The sequence below is a fragment of the Melanostigma gelatinosum genome, assembly GCF_949748355.1.
Source record: "Melanostigma gelatinosum genome assembly, chromosome: 1".
NCBI classification, from domain to species: domain Eukaryota; kingdom Metazoa; phylum Chordata; class Actinopteri; order Perciformes; family Zoarcidae; genus Melanostigma; species Melanostigma gelatinosum.
Window position 1 is genome coordinate 2,859,248 of NC_136634.1, and position 18,553 is coordinate 2,877,800.

Genomic DNA, 18,553 nt, shown 5'->3' on the forward strand with positions numbered 1-18,553 from the left:
CTGTAGAGTCTCTTAATGTGAGTGATGAAGTGGTGAATATTCACCTGTAGAGTCTTCTTAATGTGAGTGATGAAGTGGTGAATATTCACCTGTAGAGTCTCTTAATGTGAGTGATGAAGTGGTGAATATTCACCTGTAGAGTCTTCTTAATGTGAGTGATGAAGTGGTGAATATTCACCTGTAGAGTCTCTAAATGTCTGTAATGGAACTAAACGTCTCTTTAAGACGTTTCCTCTCAATGAGTTTGTTCTCAGACTCTGATGATAAATCTCCACTTCAGCAGCTCTTACATTCACCAAACTTCACACGTTCATTCCTCTCTATACTATGAAGGTTAACACTGAGGGGTTTGTTCATATATCACTCACATACTCACTTATTCTCACTTATTCTACATTGTATCACTGAAAACATGGAGAAAATAGCTTTCAGGGTGTGAGCTGCACTACCAGCGTGCTAAATGCTACATTTACTGGAACTGGATAGAAAGTGAAAGCTCAAACTGTATCCTGATAACTTTGGAATGAAAACACATCATTAATACTCGGCCACTAAGATAAGAAGCTGCAGAAGCTGTTTGGTGCACAGGTCATTTTGGGGGATGTGGTGACTCTTTCCAGAATGTTCTGACTAAAGAAACGCATCAAGATTTAACTGCACCCGTACAATAACCAATGAAAGGTTCATTTATCTTCATGGTAAAGTATCCTAGTACGCCTAACTACAACAACCCAAAGAACACATTCATATACATGACTTTTACAATTCATGTTCATAGAATCAGAGATTTACAGTCTCAAGTGGAAACCGCACAAAAAGCACAAACCACAGACGGGACAGGCGCATGAAGGATGTCACGTGAGTTGCGTTTCGGACGGTAACTATGACGACAAACAGACGGCAATGAGGATGAAGTGACAGCACGAGTGTGTCCTACCTGTTTAACGACAACCTCCGGCGTCCCGACGGGAGCGCATACGGATCAAGTTAACAGGACGTTTAACAGCTTGTGACAACAAGGCAGCATAGTTTAAAAAGACACGTGTGTGTGTGTGTGTGTGTGTGTGTGTGTGTGTGTGTGTGTGTGTGTGTGTGTGTGTGTGTGTGTGTGTGTCTCACTGTGAACAAAGAGCAGAAGGCCGGGCGAGCTGGAAGCTAGAGGCAGAAGGCAGAAGATAGGTTTTAACAGTGGGGAGACCACCCAGGGCAGTCTGTCTAGTGCTTCGGGGGGGGGGGTCAGCATAAGGATATATGCTGAAGGGTATTAAAGGATATATACTGAAGGATATTAAAGGATATATACTTAATTCACACAAGAGTTTACAAAACCATGAAGTTATTTCATAATAATAACCATTACTGAATTACCAGAAGACATGCTGTATTGTGATATATATCGTTATCTACACATGAAATTATGAAAGAAATGATTGAAGATTTTGGCCACAATGAGAATAATTAGAGATATAACAGCACTATCATTTTAAACTCCACCTGGAATGGCAGACCAGTACATGACATTACTTCAATGATTGTTTGTTGCCACAGCAGACAGACATGCATCAGGAGAGGCTGTTTTAACGAACACTTGAGAGGAATTGTCTGCTGTTCCTCAGCACACAGGAAGACTTCCTGTCGGCCGTGTCATTTCCATCCAACACACACAGGACTGACAGAGTGACACCTCTCCTCGAAACACAGCATGGAGGCTGTTTTCTTTCTTTAACAGTACATTGAGTACTTTGTTTGCTGTGACAACACGTTGTGTTTTTGTCAAAACCACAGAGGAGACGGGCCGTGGTGGCAACTAAATAAGCAGTCACCTTCTGCATGAGCTGCTGATTCTAGTATAAATAATACGAATACTGTGTATTTAACGTATCAACATAATTTAAAATATCAATGATTTATGAGCATTAACTTAATTAAATGATTTAAAAAATGTGATTATCAACATTTTCAACATTACTCAACGTATTTCATCACAATAATGTAGCGTCTTAGTATTTGCGGTATAAATGTATGTTAGTATATTATGTATATATGCACGACTTCCCTTTCACGTATGCAACAAGAGGGTTTGTTCTGCTGGAAAAGGTCCGATGGTTTTGTCCCGTGGAGTAAACGTCCGTCACTGGGAACCAACGAGCTCATATTCCATCCCAGTGACAAAACGTGAGATTTCCATAGCAACAGAGGAGACATTATTCTGTTGAGGGGGCTCGTCACTCAACACTGAGGGTTATGAGAGAGAGTGTGTGTGTGTGTGTGTGTGTGTGTGTGCGTGTGTGTGTGTCTTTGAGGGACATAATGGGTGTAAATGTGGACTGGGGGGTGAAACCTGAACCTTCTTGAAGCCTCGCGGAGGCTCCAAACTGAGCAGAGAGCATCAATCCGATGAAAGAGAAAAAACTTACTGCAGAAAACTGCGATGAAATGTGACAAAAAATTAATATTTTTGATATCTAAATAAGTCATATTTAGTGACATTTTCATTGCTATACATGTGACTCAACATTTTCCCTGTTTATTGACACTTTTACATTTGATTGCTCTTTTTTGAATCATCAACAGTGGCTTCAGTTAATGACTCAATGGATTTCAGTGGCGACGAGTTTTTAACAGAAAGTATTAAAATAATCCCCAGCAAACTTAAAAATCAGTGCAGCGTTATCCCCTCTGTCCATGTTCTCCGGCCAACATTGAGTCCGTTTTAATCGGACTCTGGTGCGGTTCGTCGGGCAGTTGTTAAACGCAGTTATAGAACAAAAACAACCAAGCAAACCGCTGTGCAGCTCGACGGCGGTGAAAAACGTTATCCGCCCCAAACTGCAGGAAGTGAACCGGGAACGCAGGCTAACTGAGCGCAGGCGTTTGTTGAGATGGCCAGAGAGAAGTCCAGTGTTTTTACTTTACATCTGGGCCAAAGAGACGACGAAGAATACGCTAAATAAATCAGTGACCTTCGTTAAGTTACTGGAGAAACTGGAGAAGGGATTTGTGCTGAGTATCTCCCAACACTGTCACAGAACATCTCTTTCATTCCTCTGCAAACCCAAAGAAATGCACCGGATTGTTGTCATGCTTTTGGTCTGTTGTTCGTCATGTTCTTTACTGCACTTCGTTGTGCAACCCTGTGTTGAATAATGACAATAAATCATCCATGAAAGCAGTCACATTGTGCTCGTGTGTTTTGAACACTCGTCTGTCTGTTCGGCACGCTCCAAATACTTGTGTTTTCACCAAAATACGCGTGTTTATATTTATATTTCTGGGGGGAAATATGAGCTCCTTGACGAACCACACTGACGAGATAGTTTGGTCGATTGTGCTGCAAGAGTTGTTTTTTTAGGTGATTGACATTAATTGCTGCAGGGGGAAACCGTTGACAGACTGCACCGATTGACCACCAAAAGGAAAAGCCCTCTGCTCCAACAGAAGCTGTTATATTTAAGGTGTTTTGGGTGGTGGTTTGTGTAGTATGCATGAGCAACAACAGCCAACACGGTTTGGACTCCCCGACAGAAATCGACTTCATCTGCAGAAGCAGAAGATGTGAAGGAGCGAAAGAAGGAAATAGCACACGATGGAGTGAAGGTACCTCCTCCAGCTGGCAGGCCTTGATGATGGAGCTGTAGCGGAACTCGTCGTAAGTCAGGCCGAACAGGATGTTTTCCCGAATCGTTCCCGGGATGATCCAGGAAGTCTGCGGCGAGAAGGAGATGCGGCCGCTGTGTCTGATTTTACCCTCCGACGGCACCAACTCTCCGAGGATCATCATGAGCAGGGAACTCTGGGGGAAGAACGTGGTACCAAAACATGAAGACAGGTTCTGGTGTAGTGTCTATAAACACTACTTGTTTTGCATGAGACCTACTTTCCCCGAGCCGGTGGATCCGGCCACCGCCAGCATCTTGCCCTTCTCCAGGTACAGGCTGATGTTTTTGAGGACGGGCGTGACGTAGAGGTTGGTGAAGAAGAGGCCGGGGTCACCGTTCAGGTGTCCGCTCGCTTTGTTCTCCTGCTTGATCTTCTCGAACAGCTCGCCGATGCCCTGCAGAAGAGTTCAAACATGTTTTCTTCACGTGAACTCAAGTCTGGAGTTTCCCCTTTCACACATGTGGCACACAACATGAAGGAGCACCCGTCTGAGACAGGGTGAGTGTTTGGAAATACAACGTTTGGTTTGGGCGAGGGGTGGCGCCCAGGTGGAAGTGCCTTAAAGCTGCATTCTCTCTAGTGTCCACCAGGGGGCGACTCCTCTGGTTGTATAGAAGTCTATAGAAAATGACTCTACTTCTCTCTTGATTTATTCCCTCAGTAAACATTGTAAACATGAGTTTATGTCTCAATCTCTAGTTTCAAGTCTTCTTCAATACAGCATGATGTTCATTTAGTACATTATGGTCCATTTAGAGTCACACAGACCATAAAGCAGGGGATGCTTTAGGGCGGGGCTACTGTGATTGACAGGTTGCTAACACTGCGATGTCCGGTCTGGGAGTTGTCTGTGTTTTAGGGCGGGGCTACCTTGAGCCGTATACGTCTCTACGTTATTCCTGATCACAGATTTGACATGATCATAATAAATAGAGCTTGCAGAATTTCCTTTCTGGGGAAGTAGATAAAGCTATGCTATACTGTGGTCCATTATATTAGATCGATATTAGATCGTAGTACACTGTGATGTACTACGATATGCTACATTATACTGTGTTCGGCTACATTCCCTCATGCCTTTGGTGCTACGGTGTACTCGTACACCTCTGTACCACACTACGCTTCAGCACACATCATTCTGTGTGTGTACTTGTACATGGCATTTATCTGATTTGTGTTTTTCCTTTTAGTTTACAGAACTGCTTCCTTCAGGGCTGAGTGCTTTCACACAGCGACTCCAGGCCTGCCTGCTGTGAGAAACAAGAGATTGTCCAAAGACACGAGAAGACTCCCCCAAAAGTCTCACAATGGCCTTACTTCACCTCATCTGTCACCGCCTGTGTAACGACTAACGGGCGACGCATCGGCAAAAATAAAAGGGGGAACTCCGCTCGACTCGCCGGCTTAATCATTGACCCCCCCGTGACATTTCATGGGTCACCGTTCCTCGAACGCCGGGACTCGCTGCGGTCCGTGTAGGTTTCTGCCCGTGAGATTCTCATTCTAATGAGCGAGCGTACATGCTGTCAGCGGTAAAGACAGGCAGCACCCCTCCCATTCATCGAGAGTGGCACATTCCAGGAAGGGGAGGAGGCGAGGGGAGAATCTGGGAATTAGGTGATGAACACCAACGGAGTGTTCCCAGCAAAGGCAAAGTTTGGTGACGACACGGATAATTAATGATGCAAAGTGACTCCGGTGGATGTTGGTTTTCTCACGGTGTCGAGTGGTCAATGAATCACACCTGTAGGGACGAGGTTTACAGCCTCTGCTTATAGATAAGACTATCCGACCCACTCCCAGTGACGGTGAGGGATTAACTGTTACACCTGTACTGCATGAGAGAGTTCTAACTTCTCTCTTACAGTAACTGTACTAAAACATGCATCCCATGTTTACCCCAAAGCCAATATTGACATTTGAGAGTCAGACGATGATTCACCAGCCAATTCTCTTCTATTCTTTTTTACATAAATATATATTGAGACTCGCAGAGACGAACAAACCTCGTCCCAGGATGCAGAGACGTTGACCATCTCCAGGTCGGTGGTGGTCAGGTTGTACTCCAGAACTCTGTACTCTTCCTTCATCAAGAACTCCTGGAGAAAACAAAAACAACAACACATCAGCATCACAAGCACACTTTAGAGATTAGATGCGTTGAATCCGGCGTGCACGGCGCGGCGGGGCTCCTCCTCTCCGAAACCCACCTCGATCTTCTTGACCAGCGCCAGCGTGTCGTACCACATCTGGATGGATCCCGGCAGCTGGCGGGTCAGCGTCATCCGCAGCACCATGCAGTAGGAGGCGGTGGTGAAGATGCGGCGCAGGATGATGCCTTTGCTGAGCGCGTGCGGCACGATGGTGGACACGATGACCAGGATGGCGGAGAAGAAGTAGGAGGCGCTGTAGAAGTAACGCAGCGAGCCGATCTTCCTCGTCAGCGTTATCTCTTCCCTGAGGAGAAAAAAAACAACAACAATCGCAAGAACAATAAAGCTTTATTGCTGCTACGATCACAGGAACTGTTGTGTTTCCAGCAAACATCTAAAACGGTGTTTTTGACGAACAGCATGTCAGTTTGTCACAATGCTGTAATAATCAGAGGTAACATGGAGCCACCAAGACCTCACATTTACCTGATAATCAAAAAATAATCCTGCACCTTTAATCCCGAAACTCTTTCCTTGATGTTTATTGTACTTGCCAATTACAGTGCGGTTCTGCCCGTTAACCACAATGTGTTAACGTCTCTCGCTCAACTGTAGCACCTGGTTGATTTAATTCTTTTCCCTGCTCAGTTCCATTCATTACAGTACATTTATAACATCATCAATATACATACAGGTACATAAAAACATACTGGAGAGACGGACGACTTAAGGGAAGCGTTCTGTTTTGTCATGACTTTAAATAACCAGCAGATAGATTGTTAAACAACTTTGTTCAGCAGATTAAAAGAAAAGAAAATAGCGGTAGGAATTGTTCTCTTTGTGATACAGTTGTGTGTTTTTCTTAGAGATGCAGCAATACGGATATCGGTCCGATACCGAGTCAAATGGCACCGATGACGAGCGTTAAGAATAACTCTATAGAAATAGACCATCTTCTCTTTACCGATGGAGGTCACATAGAGGATCAGGACTAAACTGAGACTGGTTCAGGTAAAAGTTCCTCATCGTAACTTTAAGAAAACAATGTTGAAGTCAAGCTTGATGTTGCCTTCCACCTCTAATATCATCCCAGTCACTTCCTCACAGTGAGACAGCTGTTTCGGCCGATACCCAAACGCCCAGGTGTCGGACTGAGGAAGAGTTGCTGGTGACTTACTGCCTGATGTTCTTGATGATGGTCTCCATCACCTCCTCCCAACCGTACGCCTTCACAGAGTGGATGTTCTCCACGATCTCCGAGGTGAGAGCCAGGCGGCGGCTGATCAGGCCTCCTCGCTTCACGCTGTTCACAGGAGATGGTTTTTACAAACTTAGTACGAGAGTGAATCCACACGCACGAACATTCAGATCACAACACGCAGCTCCGCTTGCACGAACACTGCGAGACACAACTGCCGGTTTCTGTACGGGTGCAATGCTCTGATGCTGATATGTGTTTCTGGAATACGAGCGGAGGCTGTTTCCCCACCGGTGAGGTCCCATCTTCTGGGAGAGCCAGGCCTGGATGATGCCCAGCAGGGTCAGGGATGCCAGCGCGCAGAAGCCGTTGACCTCGATCAGCTCCCAGAGCAGACCCACGCACAGGATGCACTGCAGGGGGGTGATCCATATGAAGTGGGCCAGACCCAAGCTCTGCAGAAGCATAAAAAACATACACCGACTGTAAGAAGACTTTCATTAGGAGCAGGAAAATATTACTTTTTTAGCAATTTTATCAATTAAAAAAAGTCTAAATTCTCTGATTCCAGCTTCTTAAATGTGATTATTTTCTCCTCGATCTGTAGCTGAAAGTATGAGGAAGTTGAAGGATTTGAAAGTTGAAGAAGTTTAAGAGGATTTGAAAATCTTCTCCATAGAAACCCATTAAAAAAAAAGTTGCTAAAAGCTTAATTGTTCAAAAAGTTTAAAGGTTCGAAATATGAAGAGATATAGCACCCCTCTGCTGAAAGAGCTGAACATTTTGATAGTTGAACGGTTTCTGTATCTTAAAATATGAAGGAGAAGAACAGTTTCAAAGAAAAGGGGGGGACGGAAGAAATAGTGGAATAAAGATTCGAAGAACAATAGTTGGAATGCTTAACAGCATTCCAACAATGAATCATTCAGCGTGAATAACGCATTGAAACACCGACAGAAACCCACTTTACCATCAAGCAGATTCCCCTTCACGTTGTGCACGAAAGATTTGAAGTGCAGCAGAATGAATGAATGATTACAAATGACGGAATGAAAAGTATGCGATCACAAAAGTAAAGGAGCTAAACGGGAACGGATCAAACAAACAAACAGACTTTCTGTTTCATCCGGTCAACACTGTGCTGGTGAATCTCAGCTGTGCTGTAAGGTGAGAAACCCTCACCCTCAAAAAGCTCCCTCTCATCCACTCACCTACAAGAGAGTCAACTCCCACACACACACACACGCACACACACACACACACACACACACACACACACACACACACACACACACACACACTATGAAACCCCCACCAGTCATTATAAGGAGAAAGTGGTGCATCAGCCAAGTCACATCCAAGCCAGGTGATAATTGTCTCAAAGCAGGTTGCAGAGTGTTTCCAAATTCAACGTCTCAGTGAGACCCGAGGTAAGACTGAGTTCAGTCTACACACACACACACACACACACACACACACACACACACACACACACACACGTACACACACGCCCTCCAGCTACGTTGTCAGTATCACAGATCAGAATACTTTGCCGATACAAACTCCTCACTGTGTGTTTGTTTGCAAACGAGTGTGTGTGTGTGTTGTTCCAGATCTATTGTCTTTGTAATCGGCCCTCAGTATGAAGAACACAAAGCTCTGTGTTGGTGATGAAACTGTTTTCACTGAAGTCAGTGAGGCTGTTGAGCTGTCGATCTCCTTTTCCAGCGACGTGTGAGCGGAAAACTACTGCAGCCTTTCACCCCAAACCTCATTGCATTCAAATCTCACAATCCTGTTTGAAAGACATGTTTTCTTTGGAAAAATTGCCAATATTACAATTTATCAGAGCCAAGAACTGTAAAAACAGATCATTTTAAAGGTCCTTGAACGAATCGTGTGACAAACGTTTCCATCAACCAAACAAAGCTTAAAATATTTCATCAAAAATCACTTTGTTCTACATGTTTCATTTAAATTTGAAGCAGAAAATGAACCGTTTGCACGAACCAGAACCTGTAAAATACTTTAAGTTCTGCGCCGCTCGGCACAGCTGGGAAGCCGTCAATGATTTTTTGGGGGTGACCAAAAGTCACGGACAAATAAATAATCAGTGAAACAACTTTGTGAGTAAAGTTGCAAATTGTTGTAAATATGTGTAGCACATGGAACCTACATTTAAATAAAAAAAATAAAAAATAAATAAAAATAAATATATATATATATATATATATATATATATATATATATATATATATATATATATATTTGTAACACATTGGAAAAATGTTGTTTTTTAAATTATAGAATAAATTATCAAAGAAATAAAATTTTCTTTTGTATGATTTATGGCATTATAAGTGTGTTATTCTGCACTAAAGACATTTTAAAGTTCTCTGCACTTCTAGCCATGGTTGTGCTGTTTCTATAGAGGTCCTACTTATTATTATTATTATTATATACATATATATATTGCAGTGAAAATAAGTAAAATGTGACAGTAGCAAAAACAAACGCCTTTAAACTGCTTGTAGTTCAGAGGGTTAAATTGAAAGATCAGTGGTTTATGGGAGAGTGAAATGTAACATGTTAGCTCACAAACACGCTCACCTCATCCAGCTTGTTGAGGTGAGCCGACATCAGACCGACCAGCTGACCGGTGCTGATCTTATCCAAGACTCGGCTGGACAGCTTCAGGGTCTGTGAAAGGCCAAAAGGTTGAAATGAGAACGTGAACAGTTTGAGAGGAAGCCGGCTGACACGCGGCCACGCCCTGACAGCGGCCACACCCTGACAGCGGGCCACGCCCTGACAGCGGCCACACCCTGACAGCAGGCCACGTCCTGACAACGGGCCACGCCCTGATAGCGGCCCACGCCCTGACAGCGGCCACGTCCTGACAACGGGCCACGCCCTGATAGCGGCCCACGCCCTGACAGCGGGCCACGTCCTGACAGCGGCCCACGCCCTGACAGCGGCCACACCCTGACAGCGGCCACACCCTGACAGCGGGCCACGCCCTGACAGCGGGCCACACCCTGACAGCGGGCCACGCCCTGACAGCGGCCACGCCCTGACAGCGGGCCACGCCCTGACAGCGGCCCCGCCCTGACAGCGGCCACGCCCTGACAGCGGCCACGCCCTGACAGCGGCCCACGCCCTGACAGCGGCCACGCCCTGACAGCGGCCACGCCCTGACAGCGGCCCACGCCCTGACAGCGGGCCACGCCCTGACAGCGGCCACGCCCTGACAGCGGCCACGCCCTGACAGCGGGCCACGCCCTGACAGCGGGCCACGTCCTGACAGCGGGCCACGCCCTGACAGCGGCCACGCCCTGACAGCGGGCCACGCCCTGACAGCGGCCACGCCCTGACAGCGGGCCACTCCGCCCCCTCACTCGTCCACACGTGAGGAGCTCTTCTGGGAACGTTGAGTGACGCATCAGAATGAGGAGGATCGTTCTGACAGCAGCGAGACAAAAAGACAGAAAGCTGCCGTCTTATCAGCCGTTTGGTTTCTGTTCTAACGTTATTATGTAGCGAGTGTCTGAGTCATGAAGCGTCTCGGCTACAAGTTTTGGGAGACTTGAACTTGAACTCTACCACAAGTACTGTACTGTATACCTCTTTATATCCTCCTCGTTGTGGAGGTTGGTTTATGGCTCTTTGCCGGTTACACCGACAGTCTATGGAGGTATCTAACTGTTACACTCGTTGTCTGTTTGATTCCTCACAGCTCATTTTGTTTGTACGTCCTGTGGCGTGGCCTCCGTACTTACTCGGAGCTCTACGGCGCCCAGCGAGAGTACAAACAAAGCTTTAGAGCTGACAGAAGGAGCTGAGGTTGGAGCGTTGTCCCAAACTGTGAAGACTGTTTCAGCTCCTCACACCAATAAGAGAAGCATCGGCGTCTCGGCTCCATGGATCCGCCTCACCTTCTTGTATATGAGGCTGAAGAGGGCGATGCGGATCTGCATGCCCAGGTGGTGCAGGCCAAAGATGGCGGGCTGCAGCAGGAGGAAGCGGGCGGTGAAGAGCAGGCAGAGGCCCAGGGCCAGGAAGTAGCCCTGGTTCCGCTCCGGGGCGTGGAACGGGTCGAAGGAGGCGATGATGCGACCCAGAAGCTGAGGCTGCACTGCCTTGGAAGCCTCCTGCAGCGAGAGAAGAGATGAGGATTCACTGAATCAGATTTTACATTCATAACTCTTTATTGCTGAGAAGCTTGTCTGGTGTCCTGGAGCATATGAGTCATCATCTAGTTTGTTACTGGAAGAGGATGCATGATTTCTGATCATTTAGCAGTTTATATCAGGCATCATTTAAAGAAGGAAATCTTACATTCTAGGATTCAAAACAAAATAAAACCAGAGCCAGAGTTTTTAAGGTTTAGTTTTTTTATTATATTATATTATATTATTATTATATTATTTATTTTATTATCGAAATATAAAAGTCCTCTAAACATAAAAACTTAAAATAAGATTAGTGTTGGGGTGCTCGCCAACCCCGGATTCAGTCGACATTTGCAGTTGTTTTTTTTCGGAAAATCTTTCTGCCTTTAAAGACATTAAAAAAACAACCAGAAGTTCCTCCGGCTTCTTCTGAGAAAGATGTCCCCCAAAGCCTTTCTGTCATTTCCACACAGCCTCTTTAACACCTAACAGGCATTCTTGTCGCCGTGACAACAACCCAACCAACTGTACCAAATGCCGGGGCGGCCGAGTCCGGGACAGCGAGGCGGTCTGCCACACTATGGTGAGACATGCTTGTGATTCGAGTGTGACTTCAATGGGCCCTCTGCACGCTAAAGGCTTGAAGGGAAGTATGTTTTGGGTGATGGTTGCTTGTCTCCCCCAAAAAGCTGCACCCAACTCTCATCACATTGCCCCGGATTTGGATTTTCTGACTCTAGCAACTCTCAAAAGACACTCGACAAAAGTTATGAACGCAAATCAGAGCTTTCAAACATAACCTCGGGAATCTACGTCCATGTTTGTTTCTACAATCTACAGTTCAAACTAAAGCGTTTTATATCTACTTTACAGACAAACCAGGAGTTTCAACTGCAACTCAATGGTACGATCCATCCCGGCAGAGTTAACTGCTTCCTGAGTAGATCTGTGTCTTCCTCCAGAATCACAGACTCACCCCGAGGTAGAGGAGGAGACCGAAGAAGGCGAAGGGCCCGATGAAGCACCGGGCCAGCGCCCTCATCAGCCGGGGCTTGTTGTTGGCCGACACCACCTCTCTGTCCCATTCTCTGCAGGGAGGACAGAGTTACAGCAGTTAAAACAGCAGCAGGCGGGCTGGCGGGCCGGGGGAGAGTAAACACACGGGAGCAGCCAAATGCCAGCAACGTTTGGCCGTTTCATTCGACCGCTACTTTGGCAACAAACCCGACTTTGGGTGTTGCTTCAGTCCCAGAACGAGAGGCTCGTATACATTTATTCCTGGTTTTATTTTCACCTCGTTAGACGTTCTTTGGCGATCAATAGGACAGTCATTTGGAAACAAACACAAAACAAATAGGGAGTAAAATGACAGAACATTTTGTTTGTATAGTTCCTCTCATCTCATTTATCACTTTCATCAGAAGGGATTTCATTTGAAAAATCTACAAATCGACCCTTTGCTAGAACTCTTGTCTTTGCTGGACCTCAGCTTTGTGATGTGCATTTTAGTTTTAAAGACCTTTCTCATTGTATTTTGTGATGTTGCCTCTTGTAGCATTCAGTTTGTCGTCCCTTGTTACCACACAGCCTGATTAACTTCCCACAAGCTGTGCTGGCGAGCCGGTTACAGCCACGGCAAGTAGCCGCATCGTTCTCCGAGGCTCGTTTATAACCGGGGTGATTCGGCCGACCGGCTCAACGGTGAGTGATGGGAGGAGGAGTGGTGAAGAGAAAGGAAAGAGAAGGAAGGAGGGGAGACCAACAAGGAAGAGGGGTGTGATAAAAACACAGAGAGAGTGGACAAAAGTCTGGAGAGTTTCTCCACAAAAGGATCGCACAAAACACCAGTTTAAATATTGTGTTTGTCAGAGATGTCAAATACTCGTTTTACACTGTTACATTTTAATTGTTTCCAGAAAAGCTCGCTGAGCTGAACTGAGCTGAGCTGAGCTGAGCTGAGCTGAGCTGAGCTGAGCTGAACTTGATGGAGGACCTGACGGTACACAACACGCTTTTAATGGCCGGTAAAGTTCACATTCCCAGAAGCCTTGGCTGTTTTTCCTGCTGATCGGAATAAAGGAAGCAGAACCGCCCAGCGCTGCTCATCCATCACCCGGTGGACGCCGGGCTCTTTCGAAAGGTCGACCTTTTATCAGCCGTGTACATTAACCGGCCTGTTGGCAGCGGCGGCCCGGGTAACCGAGCGGAGAGGCCAACCTGAGACACGGCTGTTTACTTTTCTGAGCACAGTAAAAAAAAGTTAACATCATTCAACCGTTTAAAACAAGTTGGGGAGAAACTGTCATCCAGCCTGCAGGTGTTAGCATGTGACATAACTTCAGTGTTTCCACAACATAACCAGAATGCTCTCCTCCATTTCAACGTTTAAATGATCCCGAACACAACACAGCCCGTGCAAAAGACAACGTAGCTCATTCTCTGCAGAATGTTGAAATAGTTTTCTAGGACAAGACCAGATTTACCAGGACATTTGACTTTTTATCTCATTTTCCATGTGTTTCAATGACTGAAAAGGTGTTTGAAACTGTTTTCCAGGTTTTCCAGGACGCATGGGAACCCGAATTCATGGGTGGGCTAGTGGTTGGTAATTGAAAGTAGAGAGAGAGAAGAGTTAACCTTGTCTGCTGCCTGGTTGCCTGTTGTTGGTTTGTTTGGCACACACAGGTTTGATTTATGTTCAGCTGTTTAAATGCCAGCCCATATTTTAACCTGACTCTGACGGAAGCATGCTACTGTAAACATGTAAAAGGCACGTATGAAAAACACCACGGCTGCACTCTTTTCTACGATGTCTTCCTCCATAAAACAAGGATTTTATTTTCATGTAAGCTGGTCGCGTACACATCATTGATACCTGTATCTGTATTTATGGATCGATAGTAAGCCGTGTTTACAGTATGGAGACAGGAGAGTGGTGGCAAGACATCTTTCCAGAGCAAACATTTTGATTAATCATAGCAGGAAAAGCATGTGTAAATAATACCATGAATGATGGATATATTTCATGCAGGAGCTCCTGGATAATATGCATTTTTATGTTTTATGTTCACGGCTTACTGGGATACTTAAGTCCTTGTAGCTGCCTTTAAGTTAAGTGTCGAATGTCAAAAAAAGGCCTTTTCTACTTTAGTTTTGTAAGAATTCTCTGTGGAACAAGACGAGCAGCGGTCATCAGTTCGCCCACGTGCCGATGTTTGGCCAATCCAGACCACAACAGCAAGGCTGGACTACCTCATGTTGTGGACCACAATGATACCAGACATCTGTCCTCATCAAAGAATCAGGTGGAAGTACAAGACTATACTTCTTATCTGTTCTCCCATCATCTTTAACCTCTTCATGAGCCCGAGCTGCAGCACGACTATTACACATAAAAACAACAAACAAACAAACACACGAGTCATGTAAACAACTCAAACTGCACAAACCTCTCGAGCCTCTCCGAGAGGTTGTCTGCCAAGTCGAAGGAAGGAGCTTTGTACACGTCCGACAGCTCCAACTTCTTCCTGAAGCCCTTCCTCAGCAGCGGCGTCGTCCACCTGCACCAGAAACCACACAGTCGCTGTTAGAACAAACAGAACAAAGTGCACTGGAACACGATGGATGCATTATCATAACTGCTGAAATACAATTCAATTCCATTTGTTTTGTACAGCCCAAAATCACAAATTGTTCTCAGGGGGCTTTACAATTCGTACTACACGTGACATCCTCTGTCCCAGGACCCTCACCGGAACAGGGAAAACTCCCCAAAAAAACCTTTCACGGGAGAAACAAAAGGAAGAAACCTTTGGGAGAGAAACAGAAGAGGGATCCCAGATCAGGATGGACGGAAGTGTGATAGATGTCATGTGTACAGAATGAACAACATAACAGAGTTACAACACGTTCAATGCATATGACAGAAATGATTCATATAATGAGAGCAGTAAGCAGAATAATGATGGAAAAACTACGACAACCAATACTAACAGCAGCAGTGGATGTAGAATAATACTGATAATAAAAGCATGAATGGCAACATAAATGTGACTAATAATAAGAGACTGTGTACATATCAAACAGCTATAAAATACATTTTATGCAAGATGATATTGAATGCATGTTGTGTGTGCGTGTGTGTGTGTGTGTGTGTGTGTGTGTGTGTGTGTGTGTGTGTGTGTGTGTGTGTGTGTGTGTGTGTGTGTGTGTGTGTGTGGTTAAGAGGTAGTGTCTGGATTGTCGGGAGCTTTAATGTAAACTGGTGTTGGTTGTAACAGAAGTAATCCCCTGAGGACTCACAGTCACACTAATGACAGAGAAGGAAGATAAAGTCAGATGTTTGCCTCTGGTCCCTGTGACTGAACTGTAACAGCAGGTACATACAGCGCTTTACATCATCTGCTCTTTTACCTCTCGTTAGTGGGCGAGAGCAGCAGTGCATCCCTTTATCATATACCGCTATATATGTATTGAAACGAAATCTGATATAAAAGGTGAATATACTTAGAAAATATCATAAAAACGTCACTTAAAAGTTGCACTTTGAATCTCAAGAGACATTTTAATTATCGTTAATAATAATGTTTTACTTAATGCTCCACAAAAATTGAGGACAGCTCATTTTACGCATAGTTTTAAACAGTCATGTGCGCATTTTACGCACGGATCAAGCAAACAATCTCCACCGCCACATATTGTTGTAAACCTGTGTTGGAAGTAAAACGGCCCGTGGCGTCACTTCATAACGCTCTGTTAGGTTTGTTTCTTCCTGTGTCTTTACAAAAGCAGCCATGTACGGTGTTTCACCTGCTCCACGCGGCAAAAAAAGAAGCTTTTACATCCATCGAACTTGTGTCTGATATTAATCACCGGCAAAAACCTCACAAACACGCTCAGAAAGATTCATTACCAAGTGAAGCATTCGAATAATTACTTGAGAAACTTGTCGTCCGGCGACAATAAACGACGGAACGCGTCTTACCAGAAGAAATATTTGGAGAGGAAGTTGGCATCTTCCACCGGTGACTTCTGCATCCTAAGTGCGCCGCCAGTTTGGTTTCTCTGCACCTGAGTCTGTCTCGTGCGCGTCGCTCACATTTGTGTCGTCCCCCCCACCACCCACCCGAGTGGATCCGTTCCCAAAGTTCAGAGAGAGAAACTGGGTGTTTTTTCCAATCCTCCACTTTGTGCCTCCGGTTTAGTTAACTTATTCCCCTCCCCCCCAAAGAAAAACGGATGATTTCTATCCTCTATGCGTCTTGTCTGTGGCCCCGCGGTCACTCTCTCTCTCGCTCTCTCTCTCGCTCTCTCTCTCTCCCTCTCTCTCTCTCTCCTTCAGTGTGACAGCGGAGGGGACAGTCCATCCTTTATGGCCTCGCCAAAAAGACAGGAAAAAAAAGCCGGCGGAGACGCATGCGTCATTTCCACGTTGACGAGCCTCAGGTCGCGTATTGTGGCAACAAGCTGAGGAGGTGAAGCCAGCTGGTCCGAACGAGGCCACTTTCAGCAGACAGACATTGATCCATACAGTGTGGGGTATCAATGGGAGTCCAGAGGTCACAATAATAATAATAATTGTTCCCCACTTTGATCATTTAACCCAGAAGAACCCAAACCCATTTTTCCTTAAAGGAAAGTTATAGGCGATATAGAACAGACGAAATGGAACACATTTCTGAAAGTGTCTGTGACACAAATGTCACCATGGGTTCTTAATATAGAGGAAAATCCAAATCTCCCTTCAGTCGGATTGTCTTTTATTTTAATTCATTTGAAACTTTTTGAACAAATTGTGCTATATGATAAAGATAGCTCGCCTAGAGAATGTTTCCGAAAACTTTTTACAAGTTTATGTTATGTTACATCCTGAACATCATGCTGTATTGAAGAAGACTTGAAACTAGAGATTGAGACATAAACTCATGTTTACAATGTTTACTGAGGGAATAAATCAAGAGAGAAGTAGAGTCATTTTCTCATAGACTTCTATACAACCAGAGGAGTCGCCCCCTGGTGGACACTAGAGAGAATGCAGCTTTAAGACACTTCAGTCTTCGGTTTTCAGAACCGGATGTTGCCGCCTGATTATAAGGTATTTTTTTCCCCCGGAGCTGATGATGGAAGTAGCTAAGGAGTCTGTTGAGAGCTGCACATGCTCAGTACCGATCGGGCACTCGGGGAGAAGAATGGCGGCGACTAAAGACAAAGTTTATGAGCGAGCATTTCAATTATCCTGCAAACAGGAGTTCTGTTGAGTGGGACTGGAGGATGTGGACAAACCTCCAGATTTATTTACATAACACAGATTAAACATGCTAAATAACTTTGTTTTCTGTTGTTGTTTGACAACCACCATAAAACTATTTATATCAGAGCAAGTAAAAATTTATTTTGGGCAAGAGGGTTTCTGACCCCTGACCCTGCCTGATCCACTAGACTACTTCTGGATGCAGAGATGTGGCTTCTTTCTTTTTTTATTTCCCTCTGCTTTGCTGCGACACCATCATTCACAAAATAGCAGAAACAGTTCCGGGACATCCAGAAACAAACTCTTTTTTTGTTTGTTTGGTATTTATCAGTTTCAGATTACTCACAGTTTCAGCAGAGGGAGGATCAAAACCTCCAGACATTCCGCGAGGGAACAGAGATAACATGTGAAGATGCGGTCAGCCTTTTGGTTGCTGAGGATCCCAACACACAAACTAAATCTTATCTGTACTTTCAGCACTGTAGATACTTACAGAGTGACACACGGGCCGGGCAAATCTAAGCAGAGACGCCGTGCACATCTCTGGTAGAGACCTGTCAATCACAGTAAGCCCCGCCCTAAAGCATCCCCTGCTTTATGGTCTGTGTGACTCTAAATGGACCATAATGTACTAAATGAACATCATGCTGTATTGAAGAAGACTTGAAACTAGAGATTGAGACCATGAACTCATGTTTACAATGTTTACTGAGGTAATAAATCAAGAGAGAAGTAGAGTAATTTTCTCATAGACTTCTATACAACCAGAGGAGTCGCCCCCTGGTGGACACTAGAGAGAATGCAAGTTTTAAGACACTTCCGCATCTGCTTCACTCTGCAGAACCGGAGGTTGCTGTCTAGCTCTTGACCCGCCGCCATTTTCTTGTAAGTACCAGATCAGTACTGAGCATGTGCAACTTTCAATAGAGATGAGAGGAAAGTAAGACAGCTCACTCTGGAAAAAAAACAATGTGGTTTACCTATTTGTCAATAAGTTGCCTCAGTGAGTTGCTACATTTACCCCATTGATTTTACTTGCACCAGGCAAATGAGGAAAATGCAGATGTTTGTGTGCACTGTGGGAACGAGATGAACGACCGAGGGGAGATATTCGTCAATG

General features: G+C 45.0%; 1 protein-coding gene across 1 annotated transcript in view; it reads right to left on the minus strand.

Moving 5' to 3' along the window:
- The window catches only part of cftr (CF transmembrane conductance regulator), a 38,025-nt gene extending 21,727 nt beyond the window's left edge, over window positions 1-16,298 (minus strand). Inside the window, exons 1-11 of the mRNA XM_079275442.1 lie at window positions 16,168-16,298; window positions 14,633-14,743; window positions 12,160-12,271; window positions 10,947-11,162; window positions 9,622-9,711; window positions 7,303-7,466; window positions 6,991-7,116; window positions 5,871-6,117; window positions 5,667-5,759; window positions 3,878-4,054; window positions 3,602-3,793 (exon numbers count right to left, since the gene is read on the minus strand). Coding sequence (XP_079131568.1) covers window positions 3,602-3,793; window positions 3,878-4,054; window positions 5,667-5,759; window positions 5,871-6,117; window positions 6,991-7,116; window positions 7,303-7,466; window positions 9,622-9,711; window positions 10,947-11,162; window positions 12,160-12,271; window positions 14,633-14,743; window positions 16,168-16,220 — 1,581 coding nt within the window. The 5' untranslated portion in view covers window positions 16,221-16,298. The remainder of the gene's footprint in view (window positions 1-3,601; window positions 3,794-3,877; window positions 4,055-5,666; window positions 5,760-5,870; window positions 6,118-6,990; window positions 7,117-7,302; window positions 7,467-9,621; window positions 9,712-10,946; window positions 11,163-12,159; window positions 12,272-14,632; window positions 14,744-16,167) is intronic.
- Between the last annotated feature and the right edge of the window lie 2,255 nt (window positions 16,299-18,553).